The 20,597-nt window shown below is 52.5% G+C and overlaps 1 protein-coding gene across 5 annotated transcripts in view; it reads right to left on the bottom strand.

Annotated features, from left to right (window-relative positions):
* The window catches only part of LOC133353966 (leucine-rich repeat and calponin homology domain-containing protein 2-like), a 59,848-nt gene extending 46,531 nt beyond the window's left edge, over positions 1-13,317 (bottom strand). For all 5 annotated transcript variants that reach the window (XR_009756509.1, XM_061570510.1, XM_061570511.1 and 2 more), the window contains exon 1: positions 13,104-13,317. Coding sequence is in view for 4 of the 5 variants with exons in the window: in XM_061570510.1 (XP_061426494.1) it covers positions 13,104-13,296 (193 nt within the window). In the remaining variant the exon portion in view is untranslated. The remainder of the gene's footprint in view (positions 1-13,103) is intronic.
* Positions 13,318-20,597: the final 7,280 nt, after the last annotated feature.

Here is a 20,597-nt window from a genome sequence, read left to right as displayed (position 1 = left end):
AGTCACAAACCGTACCTCTCCATAACAAAGGCTCACCCTCTTAAGCCTCACCTTACCATATTAATAAAAAGTGTGCTGCACTTGGCCCTTACCCCCCCCCTTCTCCAACCATTATATAAACGGAGTGGTAGCTCCTGCAATCTCTCATTCACTTGATACAGCTGTCGTGGCTGTGACGGTTCCACCTGAAGACGGAAGCTTGTGTTGCCTCCGAAACGTCGTGATTTTTATTTTATTTTACTTTTATTAATTTTAATGTTTTACCTACGTGACTTTACCGAAAAAAACCTAAGAATACGTAACATGGGGCCTTGTTAACCAGCATCAAAGTACGAAATATAACAATCGGTTTTACCCTTTCCTGGCAATAAAACCGGAGGCGTGAAGATGTCCAACACCAAGTAGATAGCTTTCGCAAGGCATCAAGTACTGCATTAACCACACAGCGTACTTGTGTTGAACGTGCAAACAAACATGCTCTGATGATATATGTCATTGCCTGTGAAACTGATTGGCCTCCACCAGAGACAGCAGCCTTCTTTATGGCCTAGTCTCACTAGCAGTGTCAGACTAGAGAACGCCAAGAGGCGAACAGTACAAAGACAATGCCACTATCAGAGCACTTAGAGTTCAGGGTGAGCAGCTACATCATGGGACCTTTTTGCCAGTATCAAAGTAATTAATATCAGAATACGTTGCATGTTCACCACAAGTACTCTGTGTGGTTAATGCAGACATGATTCCTTGCTGCAAAAGGTGCCACTGGTTCTTCATGTTCTGCAGATGTAGATGCCACCTCCAACATCTATTGCACGGCGGTTGAACTTACGACTCTCGGTCCAAACAGGCAACAGAACAGACATACGGACAGGTTTGGCGAATGTTCGTAAGTAGATTAGTCCCTGTACAGCAAAGCCCTGATATTTGTGACCTGTTCTTGACCGCGAAAACACACGGGGAAATACAAACTTCCAAATACCCAGCACAGGAAAAAGCGACGCCTTTTACTGTCATGCTTGTGACATGCCGAGGCCTGTACATTTGCTGCAAATGCAACGAGGTGCCGCTGTTTACTTACTTTTACGCAATAAAGTAATAAAGGGATCATGATTTATTGCTTAATGGAGGACGTTATCTCCGCGTGATAAGACTTTCAAAGTTGGCCGAGTTTTGTGGATAGCGAAGAGGATGTGGGTTGGAGGATGGGTAGGATGGCAAGGAGGCAGGGATGGAGAAAGGCAGAGAGGGAGGGAGGCAGAGAGGGAGGGAAGGAGGCAGGGAGGGAGAAAGGCAGAGAGGGAGGGAGGCAGAGAGGGAGGGAGGGAGGCAGGGAGGGAGAAAGGCAGAGAGGGAGGGAGGCAGAGAGGGAGGGAGGGAGGCAGGGAGGGAGAAAGGCAGAGAGGGAGGGAGGCAGAGAGGGAGGGAAGGAGGCAGGGAGGGAGAAAGGCAGAGAGGGAGCGAGGCAGAGAGGGAGGGAAGGAGGCAGGGAGGGAGAAAGGCAGAGAGGGAGCGAGGCAGAGAGGGAGGGAGGTAGGAAGGGAGGCAGGGTGAGAGGCAGGCTGCCTCTGCCTTCAAACTAAACACACAGCTGCAAATGCCACACTGCTGGGGTGCACTTTGCGATTGTGCATCGCAGCAGTGAGTGGGGAGAGCAAAGAGGCGTAGGGGGGAGGGGGGCAGAGAGAGGCACGGGGCAGGAAAACCACAGCGAGGCAGGCAGAAGCCAGCCACCCCCAGAGCCTTCACACGCTTCCCTAGGCCTCGTCCTGCTTTCCCCCGTGGCTCTCTCGTCTCTCCCGTGTCTCCTGTCCCGACTGTATTCATGCCTTTCTGTGTCTCCCTGCATCTCCCCATACATAGTTTTGGTTCTCCATATCTTCCTGCGTCTCTCCATATCTCGCTAAACGCACCCCCTCTCCCCTCCATGCCTTTCTGCCCCCGCCACGCCTCTGTGTCGCCCGTATCTCCCTGTTACTTTCCATGTCTTCACTGTCTCCACGTGCCTCTCTGCGGACTCCCTCTGCACCCAAGGCCATGCTGCCTCAAGCGGCAACGCGCCCCCCCCCCCCCCCAATTCTTCCCAGACCTCCCCTTATCGCAGTGGTGCACACATTTTTTGTGATGACGTGAATTTAAAAAAAGGTTGATATCCTGCAGTTGGCAGTGGTGATGTTACTGTTTTTGAATGCGCGCCTCGGCTCGCCTTGCACAAAGCAAACCGCAGCACGGGTGCACCAAACTTAATTCGAGCTCATACTTAGTTCTTTCGGTAAAGTAACGTAAGTAAAAAATGAAATTAAAATTTTAAAAAAATTTATTTTATTTTTACTAAATTAAAATTAATACAAATAAAATATTTTTTTATATTTTAATTTCATTTTTTACCTACGTGACTTTACCGAAAGAACTAAGAGTATGAATCCTTGCAGTCACGAAAGCTTCAAATCTAGAATTAATTCGAGCTCCTTTATTCGTGACCAATCGGCATTTGGGTTCACGCTGACGGCTTTAATTTGTATTTTGAATCATTTGGAGCAGTTCAACGCGGGGCACCCTGAGGTAGAACAATGAAGGAGCTGCTGCTGCTGCCGCCTCTGCTACTCACGATCGGGACTCATTGTGAACCCTGCGTGCGTGCGGCCACAACCGATGTCCTGGACCCGCACGTGAAATCAGTCCCGTTACACTCGTGCGTGCGTGTGTGTGTGGCGTGCGAAGGAAAAATAGAAAAGCCTGCATGCTATGAGCTGCTCAGTGCCCGGCCGATAACGACCGAGTCTGTAAAGCAAAGCGCACGCTTAGGACGGCTAAATTCCCTTGGACGCAAAACTTTATTAAAATAAACCTTTCTGAATCCTCGGCCATCGGCACGAGGGCTCAGTCACCCGCCCCCCGCGGGCTTCCCCCACCGAGCGGCATTCATGTCGACGACTCGAGGGTGGAGCCTGTGGCGCAGCGGTGAGCACATCATCATCATCGCAGGGTCAACCCCGGCGCCTTGAGTGCGACCCCCCCCCCCCCCCCATGGCTATTGTCAGGGAACATGTTCTGGGCCACGCCGCCACCCCATACCACCCCCCCCATCCCACCACCCCCCCCCCCACATCCCACCACCCCCCCCCACATCCCAACACCCCCCCCATACCACCCCCACCATCCCACCCCGCCCCCACATCCCACCACCCCCCCCATACCACCCCCACCATCCCACCCCGCCCCCACATCCCACCACCCCTCCCATACCACCACCCCCATCCCACCACCATCCCCCTTCATAAAACCACACTGAGCAGCGGGGTGAACTATGATTGAACAAACTATGAAACTAAACTATTTTTCATTTTAACAGGTAAGTAAGGTTCACCGAGCTATACAGCTTTTTTTCAGAAGCGACCTGGCCAACCAAGTGGCTGATGTGGACATTTACAGAAGCCAAATACTCTAAAGATTGGTGGAGCGGTGGCACATTGGTTATCACCCACTTCCCTATAAACCCAGCGGCCCGAGTTCGATTCCTGCCCACGACTAACATCAGTCGCGAGTGGTACTTGAGCCGATTCTGGGCATTCCCGCTTCCACCAACCTCAACCGGCGTGGTGAAGTATGGTCAAAGACCCACGCGTCTGGGCCAGCACTGGGTGACAATCGCCCCGATGTTTCCACGGCAAAGTGGCTTATCAATGTGGACATTTATAGCAGCCAAATACTCTACACACATGTTTCTAAATGCGGAGGGAAGAACCGTCGGAACCCGAAGATAAAATCCACACAACATGCAAACTCCGAATATACAAGCGTCAAGGTCGGGATCGAACCCACGACCTCCTGCATACCAGGCGAGGTAGTTGACATCTCGCCACAACCCCCATGATTGACCTAGTGAGGAGGTTTTCATCCAGCAGTGGATTGGTATCGAATTAAGTTTCCTCCTCCAGGCGGCGTTATTGTTGTTGTAACTCGCTGTCCCTGCCCATACTAGACAACTGTGAAAAAGAGCTTCATGGCTCATCGGATTCCTCCTCCAGTCGAAATAAAAATTTACATTCTCAGGTGGATGTTGCTTCTCGTTGTTGGCTTCACTGCATGGACGCCGGCTCGGTCAACGCAAAAAAAACCGTGAGAACAGGTGGACTACAACGCTGCTTTTTTACCAGAGAAATGCTTCAATAAAATAATTTACAGCCCTCCGTTTGACCATACTTCACCACGTGGATTGGTAGAGGGCACAGAGAATGGGGCAGGAGTGGTTCTTCCCCCGCGCCTCCCTCCCAGGAACGGTTAAAATTTCACTCGCCACTCATGTTAGCCGTGGCCGGGAAACAAAATGTGCAGGTCACCGGGTTCATCACCGCAGTTCGTCAAACATTGCACCACCGCTCGCTTCAATCCGCATTGCATTTAGCGGCGTGGGAAGGACTTGGCGGCTGCGGCAGTCGGTCAGAGCGCCCCCACCGGGACCCCCGGGAGCTCCCGGCCCAGCGAAGCGTTCGGAACGGCGAGTGCTGAAGGACACAGGCTCGTGCGGCGAGCGCACACCGCACGGATAAACTATGCACTCCTGTCATCCGCGCGGCAGATTGTGGCTATCCATTAGCAAGAAGAAGTTTAACGTACGTACGTGCATGCAAAAAGACGGTCACTGCATCGCGCCCTTTCAGATGCACTTCTGCGGCCGTCTGGAACGCTCTTTCTTCCGATATTAGGATGCCACTGGAGCTATGCAATTTTCTATCGAACTGCTTTTTGTGTTGAGTGTGTTGTCCTTCCCCCACACCTCCGATCACCAAGGTTGGCTACACACGCTGCAACAAAAAGTACAACATACATACATACTGGTGTGTGTGTGCGCGAGTGTGTGCCAAGGTCACGTGGGTTTCAAGATGCTAAGCAAGGTGAGTGGAGTGCCCTGCATCGCTGGCTACAGGCTGTGGGTTCGAGGCTAGCGGTTGAGTGCTATGGGCTCCAGGCAATGGACCACTGGCTACAGATTATAGGCTACAGGAGTACCCATATGTCATGCAACAATAATACAAACCAAAAGCCCTTTATATACCCAGGAAAGCCTGAGTATCGAGACTCTTTTCAAGAGAGTCCACCTACACGTGGGAAAGACGTTCAACATATATCCATACATCTTGGTATGTTTGACCAAACCCAATTTGTTGTCCTTCTCCCGCACCTGACTAGCGCAGTTGACTACGTACGGTGCGAAGGAAGGTCAACGTGCATGCACACATAATGGGTGTTCATGCAAGTGGGAGGAAACTTGAGAAACCGTTATAACCACATATTCTTAGGTTTTTTCGGTAAAGTCACGTAGGTAAAAAATAAAAATTAATAAAAGTAAACTCAAATAAAAATCACGGCGTTTCGGAGGCAACACAAGCTTCCGTCTTCAGGTGGAACCGTCACAGCACGACAGCTGTATCAAGTGATACCGTCACAGCACGATAGCTGTATCCCTTGATACAGCAATCGTGCTGTGACGGTTCCACCTGAAGACGGAAGCTTGTGTTGCCTCCGAAAGGTCGTGATTTTTATTTTATTTTTATTTTATTAATTTAAATTTTTTACCTACGTGACTACCGAAAAAACCTAAGAATAAGAATCCTTGCAGTCACGAAAGCTTCAAATCTAACGTTATAACCACGCCTATGTCGAGGAGATGGGGGGGTTACCGACCAAAGTGCAGCACGGGAATCAATCAAATGATGGCTGCACCATGAGGCCCGTGAGTGGCTGTCTCTCAACGAGGACACGTGGTGTGGCAACGGAGGAGACTCCCTCGGAGGGGACGTCATCTGTCGTCGGGAATATCAGCCGCGCGGTCAACGGCGGTGCCCCGTCACAATGTTGCGGGCGATTAAACAGGGCCAGTGCCTGCCGCCACCCCAAGCAACGCCTGTACTCTTGTCGGGGAGGGCGAAAGCCTTCTTATTTTTCAAAAATTCAAAGTCCACCCGTACAATTAAGGGCGCCCGCATTTCTACAACCGACTTGCCACCAAACGTGCCATCCCCTGCACGGCGCCCCATTTTCATAGAGAGGCCCCGAAAGAAACTTTGCCGCCACACACATCCCGCTCCGACTTAAATCGAGCCACTTCTCTCGAGGGCACCGAAATCCACGTCTCCAGTTCTCATTGCACAGCACTTCTCTCTCTCTCGCCACACAGACCCTAATAGCCACCGCCACAGGGACCTCCGTAAGTTTCTCGTCCAAGCCCTGTGCAGCGGGGGGGAGTGGGAGGGCTTTGTGCCAACCCCTTGAAGGGCACCCACGTTTACTGGGTAAGTTACTGGCGGAGTTTGCCACCGAGTTAGTCGCTCGGCGGCTCGCACGTGGCAGTGCGAGGCGTGGGTACTCGCTCCCACCTCTTTCAAGATCCCCGACTAGGGTGGAAGGGCCGATCAAAATACTGTACCCTGCAGAGGGGATACCGAGAGGCTCCCTTCTAGCCGAGGCCTCTTCCACCAGCAGTGGCCAGAACAAGAAGATGCAGCGCCGCGGTTTCAGCTGATCCTGAGTTTTTCCGCAGGTATTGTGTACGCAGGTTTTTACCTCCATGGCAGATATCTGGGACTCACTTCACGTACGGTTTTGGCATGCTCCTTCTGCTCGCGCACTACCAAATCGGCTCTCAAGCGCAATAACAACACCCTATATTTACCCAGGGAGAGTCTCAGTGGGCCTCAAGGCTCTTTTTTCTCGGGAAGGTCCCTTGGTTATCACGCTTAGCCAATATTCCATTAATAAGTGCTTGAAACGCAGCCGAAAACAGGAGTACGCGGAGAAAACCCCACCCTGATAAGGTGGTAACACCCAGCAAAGCCCATATTCTGGCGAACCCAAGGCTCCACTCTTACAACAGCTGGTATTCCCAGGCAGTCTACCATTCAAGCCATGGCCAGGCTCAATCGTGCTTGACTTATACGAGATCTAACGAGACCGGGTTCATACGTGGCGATTGTCATAGAATTATTTAACGGGATGTAACCAATAGGCTTTGAACCTCTGGACAGCTTGTGCCACTTGCGTGAGGGACACAACAAACAGGGCACGGAATGGGACTGCTGTCAAACACGCCCTCGCCTCCCTTTTGACAGCAAGCAGTGGTCATGAGCACTGCAACATAAATAGACCAATGTAATCCCACTGTGGCTGGAGGCCTACACGTGTACCCTCTGTACACACTACGGAATGCAATGCCTTCATGTTTATTTGAACTCTTAAAAAGTAATGACTCTACAAGGCAACGCTAGCAAAGTGCCACACGTAAAAGAGAACAACACAACCAGCATGCCGCCACCCGGGCAAAAGACGGTGAGTAAAACGGCGCTGGGAAAAAAACAAAAAACTGGCAGGATTGTTTGGATAAGCGGTCTGAAGTTGAGCTATCCCTCAACCGTTCCACATAGGGACAGGAAGCCAGTTTCTCCAGAAACCAGGAACTCCATAAGACCAGGTCCTCCAGAACACAAGGAGTTAGGTCCTCCTCGAACTAAAAAGCCAGGCTTTCCAGGAACCAGGTCCTAAATGAGCCCGTTTCTCCAGGGACTAAGTCTTCGATGAGGTCAGGTCCTCCATGAAGTCAGGTTTTCCAGGAACCAGGTCCTTCATGACACATGCAGCAAGGGCCTCCTAGAACCACAAAATGCCAGTTTCCTCCAGGCATCTGGTCCTCGAGATCCCAGGTCCTCCAGGAACTAGAGAGCCAGATCCTCCGTGAAGCCGTGTTCATCAAGTCCCAGTGATGGGCTAGCTGGGGTGACTATGGCCCAAGGAGCTATAAGGCCCCACTTATGATCTTCAAAACAACCTGCCAGATCATTACAAATCCATCAAAATGCTGTGCGTGATTTACCGCAGTTATCCAAATGCTAAACTTTCTCCAGACGTGAAGGCTAATGACCAGACAGTCTCCACTGTCCCTAACGATGTCACCCCATGCTGGTCATCGCCACTTGGCCTCTATCCATTTGTCTCGATTCTCTATTACCCCCGAGCTAACCCAATTAAGGTTTCCTGCAAGAGCGTGCAAACGGGCGTACGCACTCACAAACCTATGTAAGCATGCACGCATGCGTCGAGCGAGCGAGAGAGAGAGAGAGCGGGTGGCGGGCCAGATGGGGCCAGATTATTCGTGTAATTAAAGCCTCACGTGGGGGGGGGGCAGGCTTTTAGAGAAAAATACCGGAGCCTTTTGTCTCGCCGAGCAACCCCTTTCCCCTCCTTAACCGATGATGGCACTGGGCCCCTCCTTGTGCAGAGGCGGCCAGGCAGCCGGCTCTGGCTCAGGAGCTCGACGGCCAAATTGGAGAAAAAGTGGCGAGGGTTTTTCTTTTATTTTTCTTCCCTCCCGAAGTAGACGACCACTCAAAGCCTTCGCCATTCACCCCGAGCACTGACAGCCGCCCTAATTATCCATACGGGGCTAGGGTGCAACCTTTCCCTGGCAGCACAGCGGAAATCCCAGGCTGACCTTATCGACTGCAATATTTAGGAAACGCTCGACTGATATCACAGCTGTGAGCAACCGCTAATTGTGCACTCGGACCAGGAGTCGGATTTAAAGGCGCTCATGTTTTCCAGGAGTCGCCCTAACAGCCGATGCCATGGATTTTATTGCCACACAAAGCAAATGTGCTCCGACCCGCTAGACAAACCCTGCCCATAGAGAGCCCCCGAATGCCTCTTCTGTTGCCGTGGCAGACGGGAGGGCATTTCTGTGGCGACTACCCATGGGGCCGTGCGTGGAAGAGTGGAGTAATTGCGTGGATGTTTGCCGAGTCTCGGGTCGAGATGAAACTTTGGCGCAGGGATTTGGGAGTTTTACGCAGCACCGCTAGCAGTGGAGATGTCATGCATCTGTCAGCCACATAGCTGTGCTCCCACAGGGGCTCCCGACATAGGAAAATTAATCGACGGCCTGCTAATGCAAGAGGGCACTTGCACAGTTAGCACGCCATGTGGAACACCACGACATATGACCACTCCAATCGGTTATAATCGGCTTAGCCTCAAGGAAAAATAAAGACTGCCTATGTAACAAAGTAACAATACTGGAAGGGAAAAAAAAATATCACATTTAAAACGTTTAATTATTGTAGCCTTGTGTGCCTTGTCATGCATATGTACTGTAATACATTTACAGCAACGAATCATCCACTCAGAATCCCAAGGCTGAATGCTGGGAATTTGAAAAAATGGAAAGCTAGGGCATGTGGGGACGAGTGGGCTGCTCTAGGGACGCCTTGCTGTACCGTAGTACGTTAAGTACGTTAAGCCACAATTGTCTGTAGTGCTGCATGTGGATGGTGTAGTCACAAAAGACAAAAATCTTCTGTATAATTTTAACATACGTTTAGGGAAAGTGCTGTTAGCGAGCACCTATGAAGGCCGGCACACGATGGGATGGTTGGCCAACACCATGCCCGGCTGCCTTTGCCTCTCTCGTAGCGATGTTTACACACCGCACCAGGTATTAATTTGAGGCCGAGTCGACCTAGGGGAGGACGAGGACCAGCTCAGACAATCGTCGCTCGTGTCGACCGCGAGTGGGAATTGAACCCGGGTCGCCGGGTTCGTAGCGCAGCGTGCTAACCGCTACACTACCGCTCCTCAGTGTAACACTTGTATGTGTGTGTGTGGTCTCACACACACACACATACAAGCGTTACCATGGCTGCCATCATCACAACGAACATCATTTGCCTACAAACAAATCACTCAAAACGCTTCAGATAGTCAGATCTCAGAAGCCAAGCAGGCTGGCACCTGGTTAGTACTTGAATGGGTGACCAGTACATGGGTTTGCCAGGTATTGTAGTAATCAGAGCTGCGAGGTGTGGATTAGTGTCACCCCCTCCAATTTCCTCCGGCACAAAAAGCTAAACATGATTTCATGGAATTAGCCAACGCATGATTTTCCTGAACAATCGTCTTAAGTTTCAGCGACGCGTTCGTGGGGTGGCATTGTGAGCTCCAGCAAACTGCCCCTTTGTCAAAATAGCGGCTATTAACGACTGTGGGAGCGTACGGAGCCAATGTAAATGCTCACAGTTCTACAATCTACCCAGAAATGATAACACTCACGGCTCCGACATCGCAGCCTGGACGGATTGTCAAACGCGGTTTGTTGAGCGTTGGTTCAGCTCGGGCTTGGCCACGCTGTCTGTAAGCTATTGCCACTTGCCTCTCTCGTGTAAACAGGGATACGCTAACACACGTACAGCCGGTATTCTCATAGCAGTAGCAAGCAGCAGGTCACAAATACAGCGAAACCTTAACGAGGCATCACGTCCAACAGAGTCGATTCACACTTTCGTATTGTGTCACTCGTCCGTACGGTTCAGCACCAGAGGTGGCACAACTTTATCGGAGATTGATGCTGTTAATCCTGCATAATGCACATGCAGTACTAATCACATTCCTGCATTTCCCATAAATATGCTAAATTCCTCTTGATATGCAAATTCCTTTGTCAAGGCGCCCAGCTTATATATATATATGCTCCAAGCTCGTGTGCTGTTTCATTCAGACTCTGTCGCCTCGACGGACCTGGTTTTTCACCTGAGGACGGCTGCTTGCGTTGTGGCCGAAACGTCGTGAGAATTATTTTATTATGTTTTATTTTTATTATTTTATTACTTCCCTTCTACGTAACTTTACCGAAAGAACCAAGAAGATTTATCGGACATTGTTTACATTCTCCTCACGTGGGCAACGACGACGAATCGTGGCTTTCACGACCCGTGGAAGTAAATAACGCGACTCCTGGCCAAGCCTCGGGCACGAATTGTCGCTCTGCCCCACGGGGTGGAGAGAGGCGACAGCGAGCGGCGTGTGGGGGCCACGAAGTGCACGCGGAAGCGCTCTTGCATTTCATAGCCCGCATCCGCACGGCCAACCTCGAGCCCCCCCCACCCACCCACGCCCTTCACTCCCCCCCCTCCCACGCTCCCCCCCCACTCACCCCCCCACGCTCCCCCCACACCCCTCACTCTCCCCCCCCACGCTCCCCCCCACGCTCCCCCCACACCCCTCACTCTCTCCCCCCACTCTCCCCCCCCACGCTCCCCCCACACCCCTCACTCTCTCCCCCCACTCTCCCCCCCACACCCCTCACTCTCCCCCCCCACGCTCCCCCCACACCCCTCACTCTCCCCCCCACACCCCTCACTCTCCCCCCCCACACACCCCCCCACGCCCTTCACTCCCCCCCCTCCCACGCTCCCCCCCCACTCACCCCCCCACGCTCCCCCCACACCCCTCACTCTCCCCCCCCCACGCTCCCCCCCACCCCTCACTCTCTCCCCCCACTCTCCCCCCCACGCTCCCCCCACACCCCTCACTCTCTCCCCCCACTCTCCCCCCCACACCCCTCACTCTCCCCCCCACGCTCCCCCCACACCCCTCACTCTCCCCCCCACACCCCTCACTCTCCCCCCCCACACACCCCCCCACGCCCTTCACTCCCCCCCCACTCACCCCCCCCACGCTCCCCCCACACCCCTCACTCTCCCCCCCCCACGCTCCCCCCCACGCTCCCCCCACACCCCTCACTCTCTCCCCCCACTCTCCCCCCCACGCTCCCCCCACACCCCTCACTCTCTCCCCCCACTCTCCCCCCCACACCCCTCACTCTCCCCCCCACACCCCTCACTCTCCCCCCCCACGCTCCCCCCACACCCCTCACTCTCCCCCCCACGCTCCCCCCACGCTCCCCCCACACCCCTCACTCTCCCCCCCACGCTCCCCCCCACCTCCCCCCACACCCCTCACTCTCCCCCCCGCCCACGCTCCCCCCACACCCCTCCTCTCTCCCCACCTCGCCCACACCCCCACAGTCTCTCCCCCTCCCACACCCCCCTCACTCTCCCCCCCTCCCCACGCTCCCCCCCACACGCCCCTCACTCTCCCCCCCCAGCACCCCTCACTCTCCCGCCCCACGCTCCCACCCCACGCTCCCCCCACCCCTCACTCTCCCCCCCCCACGCTCCCCCCCACTCTCCCCCCCACACACCCCTCACTCTCCCCCCCCACGCTCCCCCCACACCCCTCACTCTCCCCCCCACAACCCCTCACTCTCCCCCCCCCACGCTCCCCCCCACGCTCACCCCCACACCCCTCACTCTCCCCCCCCACGCTGCCCCCCACGCTCCCCCCCACACCCCTCACTCTCCCCCCCCCCTCCCCCCCACTCTCTCCCCCCCCCACCCCCACTCTCCCCCCCCCCCTCCCCCCCACGCTCCCCCACACCCCTCCTCCCCCCCCACGCTCCCCCCCACCTCCCCCCCCACACCCCTCACTCTCCCCCCCCCCACGCCCTCCCCCCCACTCTCCCCCCCACACCCCTCACCTCCCCCCCCACTCTCCCCCCCACACCCCTCACTCTCCCCCCCACACCCTCCCCTCCCCCCCACGCTCCCCCCCACACCCCTCACTCTCCCCCCAACCCCTCACTCTCCCCCCCCACCCCCCCACCTCCCCCACCACCCCCCTCACCTCTCCCCCCCCACCCCCACTCTCCCCCCCCACTCTCCCCCCACACCCCTCACCTCCCCCCCACTCCCCCCACTCTCCTCCCCCCCCACGCTCCCCCCACACCCCTCACTCTCCCCCCCCCCCTCCCCCCCACCCCTCACTCTCCTCCCTCACCCCTCCCTCCCCCCCCCCACGCTCCCCCCCACCCCCACCCTCACTCTCCCCCCTACACCCCTCACGCTCCCCCACGCTCCCCCCCACGCTCCCCCCCACCACCCCTCACTCTCCCCCCCTACACCCCTCACTCTCCCCCCCCACGCTCCCCCCACACCCCTCACTCTCCCCCCCACACCCCTCACTCTCCCCCCCCCCACGCTCCCCCCCACGCTCCCCCCACACCCCTCACTCTCCCCCCCCACACCCCTCACTCTCCCCCCCCACGCTCCCCCCACACCCCTCACTCTCTCCCCCCACTCTCCCCCCCCCCCACTCCCCCCCGATATGTACGCGGGCAGCAGCGGCGAACGGCGTCCGCGCATCCAGACTGCGAAATCAAAAACGAGCGGAGGCGGCGGCTTTTGCAAAGTCGCTGGTATGAGCATGAGCAGGGCACCCACCCGCCTCCGTCACGTCGGAGAGATCGAAGCTGGCGGTGCTCCTGGGGAAGTCCTTGAGCTTCCTGCCGCTCAGGTTGAGCACCCCGGAGAGGCAGGCGTCCTCCAGGGCGCGCTCCACGCTGCGATGGAGCAACGCGGCGCCGCCGAGCGCGGGAGCCGCCGCCGCTGTCGATGTCGCCGCCGCGGCCGCCATGACTCGCGGCGCGCGCGGGGTTTGTCCGTGCGCATGCGCGAACCGCGATTAGAATTGATAGCGCGTGTAGGCGTGGAGAGCGACGTGGGGGCTGATATGGTAGTATCGATACGCTACGGAGCGTTGCTGCGATTATATTTGATAGCGCGTGTAGGCGTGGAAAGTCACGGGGAGCTGATATGGTAGTATCGATACGCTACGGAGCGCCGATTACATTTGATAGCGAGTATAAGCGTGAAGAGCGACGTAGGCTGATATGGTAATATTGATACGCTACGGAGCGTTGCTGCTATTACATTTGATAGCGCGTGTAGGCGTGAAGAGCGACGGGGACTGATATGGTAGTATCGATACGCTACGGAGCGCCGATTACATTTGACAACGCGTATATGCGTGGAGAGCAGAGGAGTTAGACATGGTAGTATCAATAAGCTATGGCGCGCGGCTGCGATTATAATTTGATAGCTCGCTTAGGCATCGAGAGTCGGGTGGGGTTTTGGAGTTGGGCGATGCCAAGATGAGAGAGAGGGGAGTAGGGGAATCTTAATTTGGAGCTTTCGTGACTGCAGGAATTACTCTTTGGTTCTTTCGGTAAAGTCACGTATAAAGATAAAATAATAAATTAAATACTAGCATACGACGTTTCGATTGCAACACAAGCAATTGCCATCAGGTATAAAAGAAATGGCAACAAAAATCTAACCAGAAAACTATAGACAGACATCTTCTTGGTTCTTTCGGTAAAGTCACGTAGAAGGGAAGTAATAAAATAATAAAAATAAAACATAATAAAATAATTCTCACGACGTTTCGGCCACAACGCAAGCAGCCGTCCTCAGGTGAAACCAGGTCTGTCGAGGCGTTGTGGCCGAAACGTCGTGAGAATTATTTTATTATGTTTTATTTTTATTATTTTATTACTTCCCTTCTACGTGACTCTACCGAAAGAACCAAGAAGATGAATCCCTGCAGTCACGAAAGCTTTAAATCGAAATATAGACAGACATATAAGCAGACAGATATCACCAAGATACATAGAGAGAGATCGTCTCTGTGACGAGGCCTTAAATAGAGAGAGGGGGGGACACAGCGATGATTCGGGTTGACCATAAATGACGTCACGCAATTTTGGACGATTTTTGACCCCCCCCCCCCCTCGTCACACGGCGTCACAAAGAGTCAGACCCCCCCCCCTCAAATATGACGTCACAAAGCTTTGTCCCCCCCCCACTCAAATATGACGTCACAAAGATTTGTCCCCCCCCCACTCAAATATGACGTCACAAAGCTTTGTCCCCCCCCCACTCAAATATGACGTCACAAAGCTTTGTCCCCCCCCCACTCAAATATGACGTCACAAAGCTTTGTCCCCCCCCCACTCAAATATGACGTCACAAAGCTTTGTCCCCCCCCCACTCAAATATGACGTCACAAAGCTTTGTCCCCCCCCACTCAAATATGACGTCACAAAGCTTTGTCCCCCCCCACTCAAATATGACGTCACAAAGCTTTGTCCCCCCCCCCCCACTCAAATATGACGTCACAAAGATTTGTCCCCCCCCCCCACTCAAATATGACGTCACAAAGATTTGTCCCCCCCCCCCTCGTCACACGGCGTCACAAAAAGTCAGACCCCCCCCCCACTCAAATATGACGTCACAAAGCTCTGCCCCCCCCAAAATAAAACATGCTGATAATAAAAAGTGTTATGTTACCCGAAAAAATGTATTGTTTTATTTTTTTAACACAGATTATATTTTGCAACATTGCTTTGCAGCACAGCACTTTGTTTTTTTTTACTAATTTTGGTGACCCAGGCCGCTGTGCGCCAAACTGCTGCAAGGCAGAAACTGGCCCACGACCAACACGAATCACTCTGGTTTATTTGTCTTCACTCGTTTGTGAAATGTGAATCTGTCACACGGACGCAGTGCTCTGACAGCGTCCCAGGACGACACGGTGGCTTAGGAGATGTTAGCTACCTCGCCTGGTTTACAGGAGGTCGTAGGTTCAATCCCGACCCTGATGGGATGTCAACTACCTCGCCTGGTTTACAGAAGGTCGTGGGTTCCATCCCGACCCTGATGGGATGTCAACTACCTCGCCTGGTATACAGGAGGTCGTGGGTTCAATCCCGACCCTGATGAGATGTCAACTACCTCGCCTGGTAGGGTTCAATCCCGACCCTGATGGGATGTCAACTACCTCGCCTGGTTTACAGGAGGTCGTGGGTTCAATCCCGACCCTGATGGGATGTCAACCACCTCGCCTGGTTTACAGGAGGTCGTGGGTTCAATCCCGACCCTGATGGGATGTCAACTACCTCGCCTGGTTTACAGGAGGTCGTGGGTTCAATCCCGACCCTGATGAGATGTCAACTACCTCGCCTGGTATACAGGAGGTCGTGGGTTCAATCCCGACCCTGATGGGATGTCAACTACCTCGCCTGGTTTACAGAAGGTCGTGGGTTCAATCCCGACCCTGATGGGATGTCAACTACCTCGCCTGGTTTACAGGAGGTCGTGGGTTCAATCCCGACCCTGATGAGATGTCAACTACCTCGCCTGGTTTACAGGAGGTCGTGGGTTCAATCCCGACCCTGATGGGATGTCAACTACCTCGCCTGGTATACAGGAGGTCGTGGGTTCAATCCCGACCCTGATGAGATGTCAACTACCTCGCCTGGTATACAGGAGGTCGTGGGTTCAATCCCGACCCTGATGAGATGTCAACTACCTCGCCTGGTATACAGGAGGTCGTGGGTTCAATCCCGACCCTGATGGGATGTCAACTACCTCGCCTGGTATACAGGAGGTCGTGGGTTCAATCCCGACCCTGATGGGATGTCAACTACCTCGCCTGGTATACAGGAGGTCGTGGGTTCAATCCCGACCCTGATGAGATGTCAACTACCTCGCCTGGTATACAGGAGGTCGTGGGTTCAATCCCGACCCTGATGGGATGTCAACTACCTCGCCTGGTATATAGGAGGTCGTGGGTTCAATCCCGACCCTGATGGGATGTCAACTACCTCGCCTGGTATACAGGAGGTCGTGGGCTCAATCTCGACCCTGATGGGATGTCAACTACCTCGCCAGGTATACAGGAGGTCGTGGGTTCTATCCCGACCCTGACGATGCCTGCTGTATATTTGGAGTTTGAGTGTCTCTGTCATCACCCTCACGGTGGCTCGGAGATGTTAACTACCTCGCCTGGTATACAGGAGGTCGTGGGCTCCATCCTGGGCCTGACTATGCCTGTTGTTGTGTATTTGGAGTTTGCGTGTCTCTCTCTCCCCGTGGTGGCGTGGATCTTTCTCCAGGCCCTCTGGTTTTTCCATCCACCTCTAGTTATAAACGTCACACGTTTAGAGTATTTGGCTGCTGTAAAAAAAACCTCTCTAGTAGTAGTGCTGTGACTGTGGTCATCCAGAACAGACCGTACAACGTGCAACAGACGCAATGCCCCGATCCACAAATACGAAAGAAACTTCGCAGCGATACACTCCGCTGCTACTGACGCGATTATCTGAGCTTGAACCACCTGAATGTGACATTGTAGATGTTGCATCTACATCAGCAGCCGTACGACAAGATAGAAAACTGATCCCCCAACAGCCCAACTTTGAGGGTGACGATATTGGAACGTTGGACCAAGGGCGCCATCTCGCGGTCATATTGGGAGTCGCAGATATATATAGAGTGGCCCAACATTGGCATTAAAACATCGTAATTGTTTATTTCTTAAGTTAATATTCTATTGAGTATCATTATTCATATTGATTTTGATTCCTCGTTTTGAGATGACATTTTAAAAATGGAAATAGAATTCACATAAATGACAAAACAGTTGACGAATGTTCCAAAATATTACTCCGCTAATCTTTAAAAGGACAAAGCCCTAAATTCATTTCAAAAGATAATGTGCGTGCATTCATGTCAACGGCAGTTGGTTTTTACATTTGTTAAAATAAATGAAATAACGCTACTTGATTTTGATTTAAATCTTTCGTGACTGCAGGGATTCATATTCTTGGTTCTTTTGGTAAAGTCACGTAGAATGGAAATAATAAAATAATATAAATATAAAACAATTAAAATTATCACGACGTTTCGACTGCAACACAAGCAATCATCATCAGGTGTGAAATCCACTGCAAGAAAATTTGAACATTTTTTTTTTAAATTTTCTTGCTGTGGATATTTCTATTATTTTATAATTTCCCTTCTACGTGGCTATGTGATTTGTTAAAATAAATATAATAAAATCCAATGTCTCCTGACGTTTGGGCCACCCCTGTATTTTTTTAATCGTGGTTGCTGGGCCATACACAAGTCCAATGGCCCAAAACGCCAAGCCGCCAGCAACAAACGGCACTCTTGACGTTGTAATAGATGATACATTAATACGTTTTTCGAAGTGAGCAAGGTTGTAAGAATTTTTTGTAGAGGGTGGACGATGGCAGATCATTCCGAAGTAGGGAAAGTACGAATGGAATAAGCCGAGCAGGTGTGGCGTGAGCGGGTGTGGTGAGCGGATGAGTGAGTCGGTCAATGTGTGACATGCCATCAGTGTGGTGGTTGAACACTGTGGATGAGACGAAACCGTAGACGTGAGTCCTCGACACTGGTAGAACACCGAGTGAAGTTCACGGAAACGTGAGCGAATGTCTAAACAATTACGCACCCACTCAGCGTTCTGCCATGCAATTGCTCGCGTTATACTGGTAAGAACATCCTGGTTACACCAGCCCACAGGGGATTATTGTGCCCGTCCGTCCGTCCGTCGTGCATCCAACAATGGTAGGGGTGGGGCTAGGTTGAGAGGGAGGGGCTGGGTGGGGAGGGGCTGGGTGGGGAGGGTGGGGCTGGGTGGGGAGGGTGGGGCTGGGTGGGGGGTGGGAGGGGTGGGGCTGGGTGGGGAGGGGCTGGTCATCCCGTGGTGCCCTTATAAAACTCAACGTTTAACCTACTCACGCTGGATTGTGCCCGCTCTCACAGTCGGGCATATTTGCGGAATACACCACGCCGCCGTTGACCCTGGCCATTGACCGAGCATCCCAACGTTCCTACCAGCTCCCCCCGCAGAAATGTGTTTTAGCCAAACAGACCTAATGTCTCGCTCGTCTTTCGTCACGATGAGACACATTTCCAACCAATTACACTGAATACGGCTACATTTTGTCATCTCAATTACTTGCAGGTCTTATTAAAACTAATGTTTTTTTTATTCTCAATAATTATATCTCTCGTATATCCGAACCAATAAAACAGTCATCGTATGAGATAAATCCGTAATGACTGTCTCTTAACGTCATTTATCAATTCGCTTCGGTGGTTTCTTGTCTACTTACTTTGTCACAGGCTCACGGCCACGAATAAAGATGTGTAACTACTGAACACTGCTAGTTTGATTTATTTTAAATCATTAAGCCTAACCCCAGATCCGCAACCTACCTTCTTTACTCCACCCATTGCTCGCATCCATTGGTGCAATCGGACGAGATTCTATCAAATGGGTAAACAGGTTATTCTTGCTGCCTTCTCCGACCAAATGCGTCACCGCTTCTTACACGACCCATGAAGGCACACGTTTGCATCATATTTTTCAGAACCAGAATATACTTGAGGGATTCGATTCACTATATTGTCAAGATCTATTTCTCAGATGTCCAGTAGAAAGCTCTAAAGACGCAAGTTGGTGCGGGCATGAATTTCACGTTTTTTTTTCTTATCTTTAACATTAACACATTCCTGCGGAGGGAGCTGGTAGGAACGTTGGGTTGCTCGGTCAATGGCCAGGGTCAACGGCGGCGTGGTGTATTCCGCAAATATGGTCGACTGTGAGGGCGGGCACAAGCCGGCGTGAGTAGGTTAAACGTTGAGTTTTATAAGGGCACCACGGGGTGACCACTCCCTTCCCACCCAGCCCCACCCCTCCCACCCCCCACCCTCCCCATCAAGCCCCTCCCCACCCTCCCCACCCAGCCCCTCCCCACCCTCCCCACCCAGTCCCTCTCCACCCAGCCCCTCCCCACCCACCCAGCCCCTCCCTGCACGACGGACGGACACAATAATCCCGTGGGCTGGTGTAACCAGGAGGTTCCTACTAGTAACAAACTGATGAACATACTTTGCTATAGTCGGTTCATCCTACAGATGGCATTCTCCACCGACAGCCGTGGCCAGGACTCAAACTCAGGTTGCCGGGTTTACAGCGCAGTGTGCTGCAAAACCACTCTGGCTACCATACCAGACTTTGAATCTTCTTCTATTTTTGGCCGATGCAGGTGTAGAGGAACGACTCATCTTACAACGGAGGCGGTCGATCCAGATGATTGCGCCTGGAGTAGCGAGCGGAGCGGTGAATAGCAGTGAAATCGGGCATTGAGTTCTGTCGTCCGTTCAGAACGGGTGACCCACAGTCGCGGACAGACTGCTGGAGGAAAAAATCTGTATCAAGTGGAGAGAAGTCCCAAGAGATACGACTTCTCTTCACTTGATACAGATTTTTTTTGCTGTGACAGTTTCACCTGAAGACGGAGGCTTGTGTTGCCTCCGAAACGTCGTGATTTAAATTTTTTTATTAATTTTAATTTCATTTTTTACCTACGTGACTTTACCGAAAGAACTAAGAATATGAATCCTTGCAGTCACGAAAGCTTCAAATCTAGAATTATAGACTGCTGGAGGGTTTTGAATATTCCACGTGTGCATCAAGCGGTCCGCTTGCGCTGCTCCATGGTGTGTTGTGCCCACGTGGTTTAGGGTTCTGCCCGGAACACTTTGTGGAAGATCGAAGCCAGAGATGCTCCTCATTGGGTCGTTGAAAAAGCATTGAATAGGCAAGCTTTAAAAAAGTCGTGTTTATTATGTTAACATTTATGTGGGTGATACTATGGATAAAATGTTACACTTTCAAAAAAGCATTGTGTATGCATTACAGCATTGAATATGTCCGTGATGCATTGCGTCGCCCCCCCAACAACACGAACGGCTTTGCTGTAAAATGTTGATTTTAAGCTTTCGTGACTGCAGGGATTCATATTCTGCCGGGTTAAAAATAAAACATATTTTTATTATTATATTGTTTCCCTTCTACGTGACTTTACCGAAAGAACCAAGAATATAGGCTTTGCTGTACTTGAGGACTTTCAATAAGGCGAATAAGAGCGGCTTTAAGCGGCTTTCAGTTAAAACTGTCACTCTACAGACCTTCTTTGACGATCCCGCGATGTAATTTTAATGTGAATGAATGGAAATGTATTGAAACTTTAGTTGTGAGATTTACATTCACTTCTA

This window comes from Lethenteron reissneri, chromosome 45 (assembly GCF_015708825.2).
Source record: "Lethenteron reissneri isolate LAM-NWPU_2019-01 chromosome 45, ASM1570882v1, whole genome shotgun sequence".
Classification (NCBI taxonomy): domain Eukaryota; kingdom Metazoa; phylum Chordata; class Hyperoartia; order Petromyzontiformes; family Petromyzontidae; genus Lethenteron; species Lethenteron reissneri.
This window is presented reverse-complemented; position numbering and strand designations above follow the sequence as displayed.